The 18181-nt window shown below is 40.3% G+C and overlaps 1 protein-coding gene across 2 annotated transcripts in view; it reads right to left on the bottom strand.

Annotated features, from left to right (window-relative positions):
* LOC126162904 (endoribonuclease LACTB2) overlaps positions 1–18181 on the bottom strand; it is a 110271-nt gene that overhangs the window by 25053 nt on the left and 67037 nt on the right. For both annotated transcript variants that reach the window (XM_049919715.1, XM_049919716.1), the window contains exon 3: positions 5146–5263. In XM_049919715.1, the coding sequence (XP_049775672.1) occupies positions 5146–5263 (118 nt within the window). The remainder of the gene's footprint in view (positions 1–5145; positions 5264–18181) is intronic.

Genomic DNA, 18181 nt, shown 5'->3' with positions numbered 1-18181 from the left:
GGTGATTACAGCAACATTTCACAGTCTTTCTGGTAGTGTATCTCTTTTATCATTTTTCTTGTCTTGGGTCAAGCCTGAACTGTTTTCTTTGCTTCAGAAACTTGCTTCATTGAGAAAAACTTGCAGCGTTGTTGTTTCCACAAATTTGTGAATTACTCGGTGTGTATTTTAGGCAAACCGATGTTGTGGCTTCCCTTATGGATTTTCACCAGAGACAAATGAAACTAAGCCAGTCACATCAGACATTGGTAGCTGACCTCTGGGGTTTAAGTCAGAATTTCAGATTTGTTTGGGCTCATTGTTATAAGTCCTATGCCAAAACTCTGGTATTTGACATCATTGTCTTTTCTGCTACAGCCGGCCGCGGTGGTCTCGCGGTTCTAGGCGCGCAGTCCGGCACCGTGCGACTGCTACGGTCGCAGGTTCGAATCCTGCCTCGGGCATGGATGTGTGTGATGTCCTTAGGTTAGTTAGGTTTAAGTAGTTCTAAGTTCTAGGGGACTGATGACCACAGCTGTTAAGTCCCATAGTGCTCAGAGCCATTTTCTGCTACAGATGGAGAGGTGCATCAGGAGGTGTCGTGTATAGAAGATCCCACAGTCAAGGAGATCCTGGCTATCATTCAGGCTTTCAGAGTGTAACAGGCAATGATTGAACAATCTGAGGACATAGTGGGATTAGTGGCAGTTGACACAGTTTCCTCTCATGTCCTGATTGTTTCTGAGCACATGTCCATAGTCGCTGCCTGCATTGGCATGCACAGTGCACAGCTTTTTGTAAGTTAGGTAATATGGTGGCTGTCTTTCATGGCTGCCTGTGTGGCCAGTCCACAGATGCAGACATTGAGTCTGTGAGCATTCATAGTGTCACACCAGTACTTAGCCAGGAGCTCAGTGTTCCCAGAAAGACTTACATACAGTGCAAATTCGGAACTGCCATTCCATTTCCAGGTCAATATCGAGGCCTCTATTTCTCTTGTGAATCCTAATATGTATCATCACTTGTGTCACCCTTCTCTTTCCTCCACCAACTGTTGTTTGGTTGCTTCTGATGATCGACCAATTCCTGTTCCAGGCCAGTTCATGATCAATGTTCAGTATTAGCATGCCACATAAACAGTCATGTTTTTGCCCATTTAAAGTGTGATATCCAAAATCATTTTTGGTCATGATGCATTCATGGTTTTTGGTTTTCAAATTAAGGATGCTGCGCATCTCATTTGCAACTCCATCCAGTTCCAGGAATTAGACAATCTCCATCACAAGTCTGGTTCACTGTTTTCACTGGGATTTGGTTCTGCGAAAGACCACAAGGACTCATCACTCTTAAACAGATGGATGTTTCCATATTTTATCACGCAAGGTCTATTCCATCTGTTCTGTGACTGACAGATAAGGAAGAACTGGACAGGTTGCACAGCCAGGGTGTCATTGAACCCATTCCTTCCAACCAATGAGCTACGCTTCTGTTTGTTTTCTGTAATCCAATAGGGATGCTTTGTTTGTAAATGGTTTTTAAGTTCACCATTTATGCCCAATCTATAGTGGACAGCTATCCTCTTCCCTACCCTGAAGAAATACTCGTGCAACCAGTGGATGACAAGTGTGTTTCTAAAATTGAATTGGCGGTGGCATACCTGCAGCTTCAGCTAGATTCTGCTTCTTAATAGGTAATGACGATCACACTCCCTTCGGGTTGTACCGACCATTGGGCATCGTGAGTGGGCCTGCCGTTTTTCAGAGAGTTTTAGAACAGTTAATGCAAGGTATTCCATGCTGTGCAAACTATGTTGATGACGCCATTGTCATGGGTTGCTCATGGCAGGAACATCTCAGTAACCTTCGGATTCCATTCACTAAATTGCAATCTGCAGAAATCAAATATTTAGACCACATTCTTTTGGAGGACAGTGTCAAACCCATGAAGCACCACATAAGCAGCAACTGATAACTTCCCTAAACTGTGAAACTTGAAGGAGCTTCAAACAGTTATGAGCAAATTAAGTTATTATTCAAAATTTCTCACTAACACAGTGGATATAACTCATCCGTTAAACAAGCTAAAAAATGTGTTCCCTTCATTTGGTCAGCAGACTGTGATAGAATGTTTGCCACATAAAGTTGTTGCTACAGATAATACCTTGCCTCAGTATCATTACACTAGCCAAACAGATCGTCCTCGAAACAACTGCTTCCTTCTTTGGAAAGTTGTTAGCTCACAGGAATGCTGACAGTTCTGAATAGACTATCATGTATGCCTCCATAACACTGACATCTGCACAATGCAATTATGCCATTCGGCCTCAATGGCATCAAGTTTCATCTCATCACTCACCATAAGCTACCTGTGGCACTATCAGGCCCCCATTCATGACTTCCTGACAGGACTGTGTAACAACGCCCATGCTGAGCTTTGTTTCTGAATGTGTACCACTATGAGGTTCATTACAGATTCACAGCACAGCATTCTAAAGCGGACACACTGCAATGCCTGGCCGTGGGACCCAACCCAGCCTTCAACAAAGCCAAAGTTGTCTATTTTTACACTAATCCTCACTTGCAGCACACAGTGGATAGACTTCCAATATAGGACCACAATATACAGCAGGCCACCCGGCAAGATCCTGTGTTCCAACCAAGGAGTCTGGTCTGCTCCACACCTGTTTTCTCCTCTGTCATTGGCTGGTGGTAGTCGATGGCACTCTCCTTAGCACCAAATTGGACGACCTCAGAGTCATCGTCCCTCCAGTTGTGCGGGCTTGTATCTCTGCTCTCTTACATCATGGCCACTGGGGTACGACCCACATAAAAGCCATCGAGCAGTGTTTTCTTTATTGGCCGGACATCAACTCAGTGACTGAGAGGATTGTCCATGAGTACAAATAGTGCACCAAACAGCAGGCAGTGCCACCAACTTTCATGCCATGGCCCATACCACGTCATCCGTGGAATCATGTCCAGACTTTGCAAGGCCCTTCTGTCATTCTATGGTGATGGTCAACACACAGTCCAACTACCCATATGTCCAGGGCATGAGCTCTACCACCACAGAAGCTAGCATGTGGACTCTCATCCAAGTCTTTGTGACTGAAGTGTTGCCCTCAACACCTGTCTCTAATGATGACCCACAGTACACATTGGCTTTGTTTCAAGTTGTTGCGCCCACAATGGTACAGCCCATCTCACATCTGCACTATTTCACCTGCAACTGATTGGGGAGGCAGAGAGTGTGATGCACATCTTTAAGATGCAGTTAAAATGTGCTTGATAGATTAGTCAGTTGCTTCTGTTTCTCAGCACCTACAGGACCACAGTCCACATGGCAGAAGCCAGGCAGAGATCATCCATGGCCGACAAACCAAGATTCCGTCGCACCTGCTCTGCCCTGTGTCACAGCCTGAGGTATGCTCGTACATTTTGTGATACTTTCTTGGCACCCCTGTTTGGGTTCATACTTCTGGTCGGTGGCCTGGAGGGCGCTGGTGACCGTATGAGTGACACTCACTTGGCAAATGTTCACCATGGATGCTGGAAATGTGCCACCCTCCCATCATTGGAAGCAGTTGTGCCCTTGATGAGGCAAAACCAATCATATGCACAGCCTTAGCAGACACTGACAGGGAGTCCACCTTCTAGTACCACTCCACAGGGGCATTTTTGCTTGAGGAGCTGTTGGGTGCCGATGACATCCAGATGCAGCTGCCAGCCACACTGCACCCTTTGCCAATGTTTGATCGTAGCTGCCTAAATGCTGCCCTCCCAAAGGACCACCCATCAGCCTTTCCCCAGTCACTGTTGCACTCATCCCTTGCCACTGACAGCATGCTTTCCATGCCTCCAGCACAGGTGATGTCATTCCCACACCTGGCTTGCCATCATCTGGGCCACTTCCAGCCATATGCCTCGCCAGGCCAGTGACAGCTGACTGCCAAGTGGTGTGATAGTGAAAGCTCATCTGTTGCCGAGCCAGTGGAGGCACACATTTTCAACAGACAGCTGTCGTCACTCCACTGCTACAGAGTTGCCTGCAAGCACCCAATGGCTTCCTCAGCCATATCTCTCCATCTCAGATAGCAGTCCCCAGAAAGCAGTCTCACCTGCTTGGCATTCCACCTTTTCCCTCCAATGCTTATGACATCAGTTCCACAAATGGAGGAGAGCTATGACAGTGTGTCCACTTACGCCACCATCATCGCAACCACAGAGTTCACATTTGTCAGCACAAGACTGAAATGAGAATGCCCACCTCACTTGGTGTCAGTGCCATTTCTGACTGAGTGGGAATGGCCATATATGAGCAGCATGGCCCACTCCTTTTTTCCATTGTTCATGCTCGATGAAGGTTCCCGAAGCTGATTAGGACTGTTCCTTGATGTGTTTTGATGAACTTCCTTGCCATCCAGACGTGGTCTGGACTGTTTTCCCACTGTTTCTGTCATTACATGTCTGTACGTCTGGTGTGCAGTGACTGTAATTGTATTTACTGTGTACTTTATTAGATGTAACAAAACTGTAGATGCTATGAGAACAAGAAGGAAAATGAACGTCAGAGAGAAACAAAATTTCAGAGATGTGGCACAGAGAGCAGAACAAAGTACAAATCAGTCATTATATTGGAGTATAAGAAAGGTAAAATGGCAAGAAAATAATTTAATGAAATAACTGGGATACAGCAGATGGAATTATCATATTCATTGACATATTCCACTCCATGTGTATTGATTGGTGAAGTGTTCTGAATAACAGCTTATCTTCAAACAACTTTTCCTTCTTCATTTTTCCTCCTTCCAGCTTCTCCCATATTTCTCTGTCTTCTGCCCTTCCTTTCATCCTCATTGTGCTCCCCCGATTACATTTCTCCTTCTTTTGATCTTCTTTCTCTCCCTCTGCCCCTTTGTCACAGTCCCCTTCCTTCCTTCCTCCTATTTCTCACATCTTACCCCCCTCCCCCTTCTTACGCAATGAATTTGGCAAAAATTCATGGTCATCACATCTAGGTAGTCAGATAATTAAAAATTACTCATTCAGGACAAAATGTTCTGGTGGGCAAAATAACAGCTGAACTTAGACTTCCCAGGAGAAAAAAATGTATACCCTACCACACAGTAAACTTCCATATTAAATAAGGAAATAAAGTGTGGCTCACCTTAGTGTAGCACCTTCAGTTGATATCTCATCCCCATTTTTAAGGAAATTTATTGGTATGTCATTAGGTAATGCATCATCAGGTTCATCCAACCTTTTGTGCTTCCAAATTCTACAGTCTGTAGTTATTTAAACAAAAAAAAAGGAAAACAGTTACATAAGGTCTTAGGGGACATAATGTTATAGCTATCACAGTTAATTAAAAACAAAAGTGAAATGCTAAAACTACTGAAACAAAAGCGGTGTGACTACTTACCTTTTGCTAAGATAGGAACAGTTAACAGTTGAAGGAAGGCGGGGGGAAAGGGGGGAGGGATATTTTGGCAGAAAATTTCCTTATTTGTCCTGTTTCAGCAACTGTACTAAAATAAAATGTGAAAGAACTATCCCAGGTCTCTTTCATCTCTGGGGATGTGGGTATCTACCAATTTCTTTTCTTTTTTTTTCAGAATTCTAGTTCAATTTATTTGGTAAAACTGTATTTGAAAAAATGACAATAAACCTCTTAGTAATGTCATTAGACATCAAATAAAATAATGCTCTAGTATATTATGAAACTAACACACAGATCTTAAGAAAACCACAATAAATTCAAGGAAGATAAATATTCTTATTTTCCGCCAAGAATAGGATCAGTTGAAAATGTACAAATTTTCAAACATAATTAGGCCCATTCATGTTACTGACAAAAGAACTATGCAATATGATCAAAATGTGTAAGGTACATCAACAAAAAGTCCCAGGGAGGTTACTGATTGTTTATAAACACAAGTACCTTAATCATGCAGTTGGATAAAACATTAAAGTGAATAGCAGCAACATACCTTCAAACATAGAGAGGTAGTAAAGACATTATATCACACATTCCAAATCCTAAATATCTCAGGACACCCATATGATCCACCCACACCCCACCCCCAAGCGCGCGCACACACGTGTGTGGGTGGGTGGGTGTGGGTGTGAGCGCGGGCACGCATGCGCCCGCGCACGCGCACATGCACACGCATGCATGCATCTTTAGGTCATTTATAAAAAATAATAAACAACATGGAGCAATCCATTTAAGTGCTGTAATGTCTGTTTCAGTCAGAATTGTAGCATGATGTGACATATGGACACTTAACTGGTTACAGTTTACAAGACACATTATATAAATAGCACAATAATACTTGCATTCTGCTTATACCAAAAGGTTGCAGACTTACAAATAAAGCAAAGGGCTACAGTTTCGATATTTGAAACCACACAAAATCATTATTCAAGAAAAAGATGAGGATAAATATATGATATACTGTAATTAATTTCAAACTGTAGGCGAACATTAAAGAAATAGCTGAAATAATATACCTCAATAACAAAAACAACTACAATATCAATCACACTCTGCAGTTTTAAAGTTTGGGTAAAGTACAGTCAATACGAGCCAGTGGGTCACAATTTACAGAAGCCTTCACATGAATTGAGCATGTCTTGTCACTAATTCTAAGCTCCAACCTGCCGTAAGCTTCCCCATTCGTACCTAACTCTATGGAGATTATGTTGTCAGACTAGCACCTTTGGCTTTTCTATAGGTTCAAATTTTTCTGTTCTTTGTAGAGGACACAAAATGGCACAAAGATGGAAGGCTGGAAAATGTAACTCGTATCAGAGTCAAGTTGGCTTTTAGAATGGTAGCGCACAGCTCACAAATGACAGTTACCCATCTTTGAGTCCCAGGGTGTTTTAGTTTGTCACCACTGCAGAATCACTCTAAAAAGGGAAGATGCTTTTAATCTCATAAAGAACTCTGGGGCTATGTAAAAACAAAAATCCTCACCATATTCACTCTGCCAGTATCATGAGAGGCCTCTCAACAGACTGGAGCTCAAAGACAGTCAGCAGGTCATACAGTGGAGCTAGTGGTGCACTGCCCACAAAAGACAGGTGTACATATTTGAAGGATGATTAGGGTTTACCATCCAGTCAACAACAAGGCCATGAGAAATGGTGCATAAGCTCAGAATGGTCACTGAAGGATGAAGAAGGAAATTGTCCATATCCTTTTCAAATGAATCATTCTGGCATTTGCCTATATGATTTTAGGAACCCATGAAAAGACTAAATCTGGATGACCTGTTGAAGATTTGAACAATGTTCATCTTATTTATTTACTTAGCATCCTTGTATCTCATCATTATAAAAATGATATAGGATTTGTCATACATTGCCTTACACAGAAAATAGGACATGAAAATATTTACAATTATATGTCAATAAATAAAATATTATTACATATAACATGAAACCATATGCATAACAACATTCATAATATGCTAAATTAGAATAATAAATTAATACAATTTAATTTTCAGTGAGCATTTTGGGTCATTATGATGAAGGAAATAAGCTACTGTATGTTGAATGCTGGTGATTTAAGTATTCCTTGATACTATAAGGAAGGGAAGACGGAGATGAAGATCATCGGTACGGCGGAACTGGCGGAAGAGGCAAGCATTATCAACAAGATAAAGCATATTGAAAAGCCCAGACACGTCTGTGTGGCAACCACCGGTACTCTGGCCAGCGTCTGTTCACCATGTGAGGTGCGGCTGAACACCAAGCTCCAGGAACTAACAATCCCTGGTTCTAACTACCCAGCATTAGCTGGAACTTAATTACAAGCAGTATGATTCGTACAAGTAAAATTAATATTACCCCAGGTGGCCAATCCACTCGCCCTGTGGCGACAACCAAGCTATCGGATTCTGGGGAGCTTGGGCTCGTACGACAGAGAAAGTCGGAGTTCTCTAGTAAACGTCCACGAAAGTCCCATACATTTATTGGCACTTTTAACATTCAGACACTAATTCAGACAGGCAAACTTCATAATCTTACAACAGAACTCAACAAACAGAAAATTCAAATCCTTGCTCTCCAAGAGACCAGATTCACTGATTCAGAAACAATAGACTACAACAATTACCGTATCTTTAAAAGTAAAACAGACAAGAAAATTGGCAAAGGAGCTGCAATATTTGGCATGGCTTTTATTGTAAATAAGGACACCCTTGACTCTGTTATAGACATAAATCAAATCAGTAACAGACTAATGACCATGCGAATCAAGCACACCAACAAAATATATACATTTATTAATGTTCATGCACCTACCAACATTGCCAACAAAAAAGAACCGGAGAAGACAGAAAAATTTTGGGAAAAACTCGAAACTGAAATGTCCAAAATTCCAGAGGAGGATGTAAAAATTCTTCTAGGGGATTTCAACGCGCAAATTGGCAAAGAGAGGAAATATAAAAAAACAGTCGGTAATTACCCTGCACACAAATTCACAAACAAGAACGGCATGAGACTCATCGAGTTATGTCAGCAAAACAACCTAAAAATCGTGACAACATCACTTCGAAAAGACCCCAATAAACAAAAAACATGGAGATCACCAAACCTTCAGCTTGGTGAATTTCAAATAGACCATGTTGCGATCTCCTATGACTTCCAGAAAGAAATACACGACGTTCAAGTCCGCAGAGGGGCAAATATAGATTCTGACCACTACCTTACCAGAGTTAAAATTAAATTCACTCCAAAAAGGAAACGCCAAAGGAAACCACCACTAATTCCCAAATTTGACTTGAAAAATATCAAGGAATCAGAAATTACAGAAGCATGGGATAAACAACCAACAAACAACTGGAAAGATTTCCGAACGAAAATTATACAGAAAGCAAGAGATTTGATTCCGTTAAAGAAAATATCCAAGCATCCATGGTGGAATTCGAATTGTGATAACGCATTAGAAGAGAGACAACAAGCCTTTTTAAATTACAATTGTGACAAATCAGAAACCACACAACAAACATTTTTCAAAGTGAGAAAACAAACAGCTAAAATACTTAGACAAACTAAAAGAAAATACCTTAATGAACAACTAAACACAATTGAAGAAAACTTTAAGAACCACAACACTCAAGATTTTTATAAAATATTCGCAAATCAAATCAAAGGATACACTCCACAAAATCTCTGCTTCCGGAAACAGAATGGAAAATTGGCACTAACTAACAAAGAAAATTGCCAAGAACTAGCTAAATATTTCTCACAACTCCTAAATTGCCCACAACCAAGTACAAGATTCCCCAGATTACAACCAGAACACACGAATGAGACTTCACCACCACCATCTCAAGAAGAAATTTATAGTCACATTAGAAAACTCAAAAACAATAAATCATCGGGAGAAGATGGAATTGTAGCTGAACTACTGAAAAACCTTGGTCCAAATTCGTTAAAAGAGATCACTAGCATCATCCAAGAAATTTGGCAGACAGAAAATATCCCAGAGGAGTGGAAGTGTGCACTAATTCACCCATTGCACAAAAAGGGAGAGAGATCAGACGTAAACAACTACAGAGGCATTTCACTTTTACCAGTTACCTATAAAATTCTATCTGCATGTCTCCTAAAGAGGGCACAAGAACAACTAGAACATACAATTTCAGACTACCAAGCAGGCTTTCGTCCTAATAGATCATGCCCGGAACAGATATTCAACCTTAAAACTATTTTAAAGATTAAAGCAATCAGGTCAAAACCAATAATCTGCACGTTCGTTGATTTCAAAAAGGCATACGATTCCATAGACAGACAGTCTCTATGTCACATTCTCGAAGAACGAGGCCTAGACACTAAAACCCGAAAACTAATTGAACAAACACTAACAGAAACCAAATCAAAAATTAAATTCAGAGGGGAAATTTCGGAACCATTCTCAATTAAAACAGGAGTAAGACAAGGAGATGGGATCTCACCACTATTATTCAATATAGTTTTGGACAAAGTTATGAAAGAGTGGGAAGTAACACTAAGGAAACAAAGCTTGTGGAAGCCAATTGAACTAGGAAGAGGTAAAGGAAAATTGAACATCCCTTATTTAGCGTTTGCAGATGACTTGGCAATTATAACTGACAGTGAAGAAACAGCAGTAAAACAAATTGAGACACTTAAAGAATGTGCTGAGAAGGTTGGCCTGCAAATCTCCTTTGAGAAGACAGAATTCATCTGCTCAAAATTAGATATTTCGAAACTAAAAACAAAGTATGGTGAAATAACTAGAGTCAAGCACTTTAAGTATCTCGGTGAAGTTATTGAACCAACAGGACTTGAGAAAATAGCACAAAAAAACCGATTACAGAAAATCAAGAAAGCATTCGGACTTATTCAAAATATATATAACAAGAAATGTCTATCAAAAGGCACTAAAATCAGACACTACAACACAGTCATCAAACCAACAGTCACATATGCAAGTGAAACACTCTCCCTGAATAGAAAATTAGATTTACACGAAATTAAGAAAGTAGAGAGAAAAATTATTAGAAAAATCCTAGGACCACGATACACACAAGATGGATACAGGCTGCAGACTACCGAGACAACCGAAAAAATATCAAACATCGAGGCAGATATCAGGAAGAGGCGGATGAAGTTTTATGGACATATAGACAGATTACCTGGAAACAGGTTAACTAAACGTCTATTGGACTATATGACATCACTTAAGGCAACAATACCCTGGGTAACTGAAGTTAAGAAGGATTTGAAAAAGGCAAAAATTGACATAACAAACACATCAGACCGGGATACATTCAGAAGAAAAATCGACAAGTGGAAGTTTACTCCAGAGACGGAATCTAAACCTTTCCGACCAAAGTGGACCGAAGAAAGGAAGAAGGCCTTTGGGGAGGCAATGAAGAAATACTGGGAAAATAAGAAGAACATTAAGAAATGTTAATCACCTGCTTATCGTTCTCCCATGGGGACATTCGCTAATAATAATAATAATAATAATATCTCTTGCTAATTAACATTTTTTTTAAATTCTTTTTTGAATATGTGTAATTTTGATATACTTTTAATTTCCTTTTGTAGTACAGTAAATAAAATTTTTGGCTGATAAAGAACACTTTTTTGATACATAGCTTTTGTGTGACTTTATCTATGAAAGTTGTCTCTATTTCTCATTTTGTAGTTATGAACTTGACAGTTTAACAAAGAATGTTCCTGGTGTGCCTTCATAAAACATATACTTTCATATGAGGGGGACTTGGGAAAGTAAGTTTCCCCTGTCGACTGTGGCCATAGTTGTGTGATACGGGTGAAAGACGACACGGCAGGTGAACACGCACATGCAAGACACCTATACGCCATTGGGCAGAGGTCAACTGCGATCAAGCAGATGGCACTGTCACAGTACCTGCACAAAGTGGAGGCCAGCTGTTCAGTCTTTTCGCCATAGCTATGGAGAGAAAGTGTGTTTTGGAGTCATGGTCACAGGTGGAAGTGAGAGCTGTTATCCGCTATGAATGGGCACATGGAGTATCAGACACTGAAATTCATAACCACCTTGTTGAGGTGTATGAGTCAGGTGGCATATCGAGGCAAATGGTGTGGAGGTGGTGCCAGCAATTCAGTGATGGATGCCAGCAAGTGCAGGACATACCGAGACCTGGACGGACGCGCATGGCCACTACAGATGCAAATGTCAGGAAAGTGGATGACATGATTAAAGCGAACTGGCATATCACCATCGATGGAGTAGTGGCAGAACTTGGAATCGGACATGAGCGAGCTCACAAGATCATCCATGACATTCTTTGATACAGGAAGGTGTCAGCACAACGGGTGCCCCGTCAACTGACCCCGACACACATGGAACAACACATGGCACTCAGCCTGGAACAGCTTGTGCGTTACCATGAATCTGGCAATCACCTTCTGTTTTGGATTGTGACGGGGGATGAAACACAGGTCCACCATTACACACCCGAATCAAAGGCCGCATCCATGGAGTGGAAACTTCCGAAAGAAGTTCAAAAGTATTCCGTCTGCAGGTAAAGAGCTACTCACCGTTTTCTGGGATGCCAAAGGAGTTTTGCTGCTGGACTTTCTGGAGGATGCAACCATCAATGCTGCACAGTACTGTGCCACTCTGTCAAAATTGAGAGAGGTGATTCAGAAAAAGCGGCCTGGCCTTCTCAGATCTGATGTTCTGCTGTTGGATGACAATGCGAGACCACACACGGTGACGGCATCACAAAACCATATTGCAACTCTTGGTCGGGAGTGCCTACACCATCCTCTTTACAGTCTGGATCTCACACCAAGTGATTCCATCTGTTTCCTACTTTGAAGAAGACTTTCAGCAGAAGGTGCTTTGGCAGCAGTGCTGACGTCAAACAAGCCGTTAAACGCTTCTTCCGTGTGCAGCGCCCTGATTTTTTCCTGGAAGTCTTTTTGAAGCTTATAAAGCGGTATGACAAATGTCTCAATGTACTTGGAAATTATGTAGAAAAATAAAGATATGTCTTATCTGTAACGTCTCATTCTCTTTTTTTTTTTGTTTTCACACACAACTCTGACCACAGTCAACAGGGGAAACTTATTTTCCAACTCCCCCTCGTAAATATAGATACATGGTAGAGTCATGATTTGTAGTTCCTTGAAAACTTTTTTACATGATTATCTTTGTGTCATACCTCTGATTTACCTTATTGCCCTCTTTTGAAGCACAAATGAGTGTTTGGCCAAACTGGTATTCCCCCAAAATATGATACCATATCTTAGTGAGCTATGTATGAGTGCAAAGTATGAACATAACACTGCATCAACACAACAGGAATATTTTAGTATTCTAAGAACATAACAATACTGACTTAATTTTTTTTAACATTTCTGTGTGTTTCTCCCACATTAAATATTCATCTAGCCATAATCCTAAAAATTTAGTATGTGGGGTTTGTTCTGTCTTACACTGCTCAAGTTCTACAGTTAGGTCAGATCCTACTTTGTTTTTTATACGTCTGAAGTTCATCCAAACTGATTTTTTGTCATTCACAATCAATGTGTTGTTTTAAACCATGTTTGCTTCTTCTGTGGCTACTGTGACTCTCTCTAGTAAGTCAGTTTCATTCACAGCTTTGACAAACAGACTGGTGTCATCGGCAAACAATACTGTTTCTGCTGTTGATATATGGCTTGGCATATCATTTATAAATATTAAGAACAGCAATGGCCCCAGTACAGAGCCCTGCAGCACACCATACCTAACTCTCTGGTATGCCGATGAGTAGACTTTACCCACATGCTGTATCTCTACCTTCTGATACCTATTAGAAAGATAGGATTTGAACCAATCATGTGCTACTCCATGAACCCCTTAGCAATATAGTTTCCTGAGCAGTAAATTATGGTCAGTGACATCGAATGCCTTAGACAGGTCCAAAAACAGGCCACAGTTTAATTCATTTTTGTCTACAGAATTTATGATCAGTTTTAAAAAGTTATAAATTGTTGTGTCAGTTGACCTATTTTTCCTAAAACCGTTTTGCTCATCAACTATAATTTGATTTTTATTAAGCAAATGAGACAGTCTTTCAAGCATTACCCTTTCAATTACTTTTGAAAATCCAGATAACAATGATATAGGCCGCCCATCAGACTGGTCACCCTTCTTGTAAATAGGCTTGACAATCGATTTCTTTAGTTTTTCTGGGAAGACTCCTGCACTAAATGACATGTTAATCATGTCAACAAGTGGGGAATCTATGTATCTTGCACTGTTCTTTATTTCTTTGTCTGAAATCCCATCAGAGCCACATGTCATTTTATTTTTTAACTGATTCAAGGCATTTTGTACTCTAATGCAGTAACAGGGTATAGAAACATGGTGTTATCATTCATTGGTAGTTGCACTCTGGAGCTGAAATCACATCTTCCTTTAATTAGTTTTGTTGCAAAATTTGTGTAATGTGTAATGTGTGAATATATTGGCTATCTGTAGTGGGTCCTCAACTGTTTTCCCTTCACTTTTAATTACAAGAATGCTGTTTTTACTTTTTTGTTTACCTATGCTCCTATTTATTACCTCCCAGGTTGATTTAATTTTGTTTGTTCCTTTCCTGATATATGAGTCATTATTTAGTTTCTTAGCTGCTATTCCCCCATGAACCATGGACCTTGTCGTTGGTGGGGAGGCTTGTGTGCCTCAGCGATACAGATAGCCGTACCGTAGGTACAACCACAACGGAGGGGTATCTGTTGAGAGGCCAGACAAATGTGTGGTTCCTGAAGAGGGGCAGCAGCCTTTTCAGTAGTTGCAAGGGCAACAGTCTGGATGATTGACTGATCTGGCCTTGTAACAATAACCATAACGGCCTTGCTGTGCTGGTACTGCGAATGGCTGAAAGCAAGGGGAAACTACGGCCGTAATTTTTCCTTAGGGCATGCAGCTTTACTGTATGATTAAATGATGATGCCGTCCTCTTGGGTAAAATATTCCGGAGGTAAAATAGTCCCCCATTCGGATCTCCGGGCGGGGACTACTCAAGAGGATGTCGTTATAAGGAGAAAGAAAACTGGCGTTCTACGGATTGGAGCATGGAATGTCAGATCCCTTAATCGGGCAGGTAGGTTAGAATATTTAAAAAGGGAAATGGATAGGTTAAAGTTAGATATAGTGGGAATTAGTGAAGTTCAGTGGCAGGAGGAACAAGACTTCTGGTCAGGTGACTACAGGGTTATAAACACAAAGTCAAATAGGGGTAATGCAGGAGTAGGTTTAATAATGAATAGGAAAATAGGAATGCGGGTAAGCTACTACAAACAGCATAGTGAACGCATTACTGTGGCCAAGATAGATACGAAGCCCACACCTACTACAGTAGTACAAGTTTATATGCCAACTAGCTCTGCAGATGACGAAGAAATTGAAGAAATGTATGATGAAATAAAAGAAATTATTCAGATAGTGAAGGGAGACGAAAATTTAATAGTCATGGGTGACTGGAATTCGAGCGTAGGAAAAGGGAGAGAAGGAAACGTAGTAGGTGAATATGGATTGGGTCTAAGAAATGAAAGAGGAAGCCGCCTGGTAGAATTTTGCACAGAGCACAACTTAATCATAGCTAACACTTGGTTTAAGAATCATGATAGAAGGTTGTATACATGGAAGAACCCTGGAGATACTAAAAGGTATCAGATAGATTATATAATGGTAAGACAGAGATTTAGGAACCAGGTTTTAAGTTGTAAGACATTTCCAGGGGCAGATGTGGACTCTGACCACAATCTATTGGTTATGACCTGTAGATTAAAACTGAAGAAACTGCAAAAAGGTGGGAATTTAACGAGATGGGACCTGGATAAACTGAAAGAACCAGAGGTTGTACAGAGTTTCAGGGAGAGCATAAGGGAACAATTGACAGGAATGGGGGAAAGAAATACAGTAGAAGAAGAATGGGTAGCTTTGAGGGATGAAGTAGTGTAGGCAACAGAGGATCAAGTAGGTAAAAAGAAGAGGGCTAGTAGAAATCCTTGGGTAACAGAAGAAATATTGAATTTAATTGATGAAAGGAGAAAATATAAAAATGCAGTAAGTAAAGCAGGCAAAAAGGAATACAAACGTCTCAAAAATGAGATCGACAGGAAGTGCAAAATGGCTAAGCAGGCATGGCTAGAGGACAAATGTAAGGATGTGGAGGCTTATCTCACTAGGGGTAAGATAGATACTGCTTACAGGAAAATTAAAGAGACCTTTGGAGATAAGAGAACCACTTGTATGAACATCAAGAGCTCAGATGGAAAGCCAGTTCTAAGCAAAGAAGGGAAAGCAGAAAGGTGGAAGAAGTATATAGAGGGTCTATACAAGGGCGATGCACTTGAGGACAATATTATGGAAATGGAAGAGGATGTAGATGAAGATGAAATGGGAGATACGATACTGCGTGAAGAGTTTGACAGAGTACTGAAAGACCTAAGTCAAAACAAGGCCCCCGGAGTAGACAACATTCCATTGGAACTACTGACGGCCTTGGGAGAGCCAGTCCTGACAAAACTCTACCATCTGGTGAGCAAGATGTATGAAACAGGCGAAATACCCTCAGACTTCAAGAAAAATATAATAATTCCAATCCCAAAGAAAGCAGGTGTGGACAGATGTGAAAATTACCGAACAATCAGTTTAATAAGCCACAGCTGCAAAATACTAACACGAATTCTTTACAGACGAATGGAAAAACTAGTAGAAGCCGACCTCGGGGAAGATCAGTTTGGATTCCGTAGAAATACTGGAACACGTGAGGCAATACTGACCTTACGACTTATCTTAGAAGAAAGATTAAGGAAAGGCAAACCTACGTTCCTAGTATTTGTAGACTTAGAGAAAGCTTTTGACAATGTTGACTGGAATACTCTCTTTCAAATTCTAAAGGTGGCAGGGGTAAAATACAGGGAGCGAAAGGCTATTTACAATTTGTATAGAAACCAGATGGCAGTTATAAGAGTCGAGGGGCATGAAAGAGAAGCAGTGGTTGGGAAGGGAGTAAGACAGGGTTGTAGCCTCTCTCCGATGTTATTCAATCTGTATATTGAGCAAGCAGTAAAGGAAACAAAAGAAAAATTTGGAGTAGGTATTAAAATCCATGGAGAAGAAATAAAAACGTTAAGGTTTGCCGATGACATTGTAATTCTGTCAGAGACAGCAAAGGACTTGGAAGAGTAGTTGAACAGAATGGATAGTGTCTTGAAGGGAGGATATAAGATGAACATCAACAAAAGCAAAACGAGGATAATGGAATGTAGTCGAATTAAGTCGGGTGATGTTGAGGGTATTAGATTAGGAAATGAGACACTTAAAGTAGTAAAGGAGTTTTGCTATTTGGGGAGCAAAATAACTGATGATGGTCGAAGTAGAGAGGATATAAATGTAGACTGGCAATGGCAAGGAAAGCGTTTCTGAAGAAGAGAAATTTGTTAACATCAAGTATAGATTTAAGTGTCAGGAAGTCATTTCTGAAAGTATTTGTATGGAGTGTAGCCATGTATGGAAGTGAAACATGGACGGTAAATAGTTTGGACAAGAAGAGAATAGAAGCTTTCGAAATGTGGTGCTACAGAAGAATGCTGAAGATTAGATGGGTAGATCACATAACTAATGAGGAAATATTGAATAGGATTGGGGAGAAGAGAAGTTTGTGGCACAACTTGACCAGAAGAAGGGATCGGTTGGTAGGACATGTTCTGAGGCATCAAGGGATCACCAATTTAGTATTGGAGGGCAGCGTGGAGGGTAAAAATCGTAGGGGGAGACCAAGAGATGAATACACTAGGCAGATTCAGAAAGATGTAGGTTGCAGTAGGTACTGGGAGATGAAGAAGCTTGCACAGGATAGAGTAGCATGGAGAGCTGCATCAAACCAGTCTCAGGACTGAAGACCACAACAACAGCAACAACAGCTGCTATTATAACTTTTTTATATACTTTCCTGTAAATTTTCACATATGGTTTTAATGCAGCAGTATTTTTTGCAGATTTGTTTAACTTTTGCAGAGTGTCTGCAGATTTTTTTATTCCCTGTGTAACCCATGTCTTTGTTTTGGTTTTAATTTTGACTCGTTTACTAGGAAATGCGATATCATAACAATGCCAATAACTTGCTAGGAATGACTCAAATTTTTTATCTACATCACAGGTTGATTCTACGTCCCAAGTTATATTTTTTAACATGTGATTAAAAACCCTTATGCTGTCTTCATTTACAAATCTTTTCTCTCTGTATTTTTCATATACCACTGGATCCTTAACGGATATATTATATAATGTTAATGCGACTGCCTTATGATCTGAGAACCCTGTATCTATTACTTCAATAATATGCTCACACTTATTCTTATTGACAAATACTTGATCAGTTATGGTTTCAGACCCATTTAAACATCTAGTGTCTTCTGTTACTGTTGCTGTCATATTATAAGTTAAGGACAGATTGGTCAGTTGTTGTTGTTTACTGCAGTTAGTTTTAAAATTAACATTAAAATCTCCACAAACAATTGTATTTGTTAATTGCTGTTTGAGCTGATTTAGCAGCATTTCAAGCATGTGGAGAAAAGATGTAAAATTCCCTGGTGGTGATATATATATGCACACAATAAACATTTTCAGGAAGTTCATTTTAAAGACATCATTTGCTCCTGCAATGATTACA

Source organism: Schistocerca cancellata, chromosome 2, assembly GCF_023864275.1.
Source record: "Schistocerca cancellata isolate TAMUIC-IGC-003103 chromosome 2, iqSchCanc2.1, whole genome shotgun sequence".
Classification (NCBI taxonomy): Eukaryota; Metazoa; Arthropoda; class Insecta; order Orthoptera; family Acrididae; genus Schistocerca; species Schistocerca cancellata.
The sequence above is the reverse complement of the archived record's forward strand: the minus strand, read 5'-3'. Positions and strand labels throughout refer to the sequence as shown.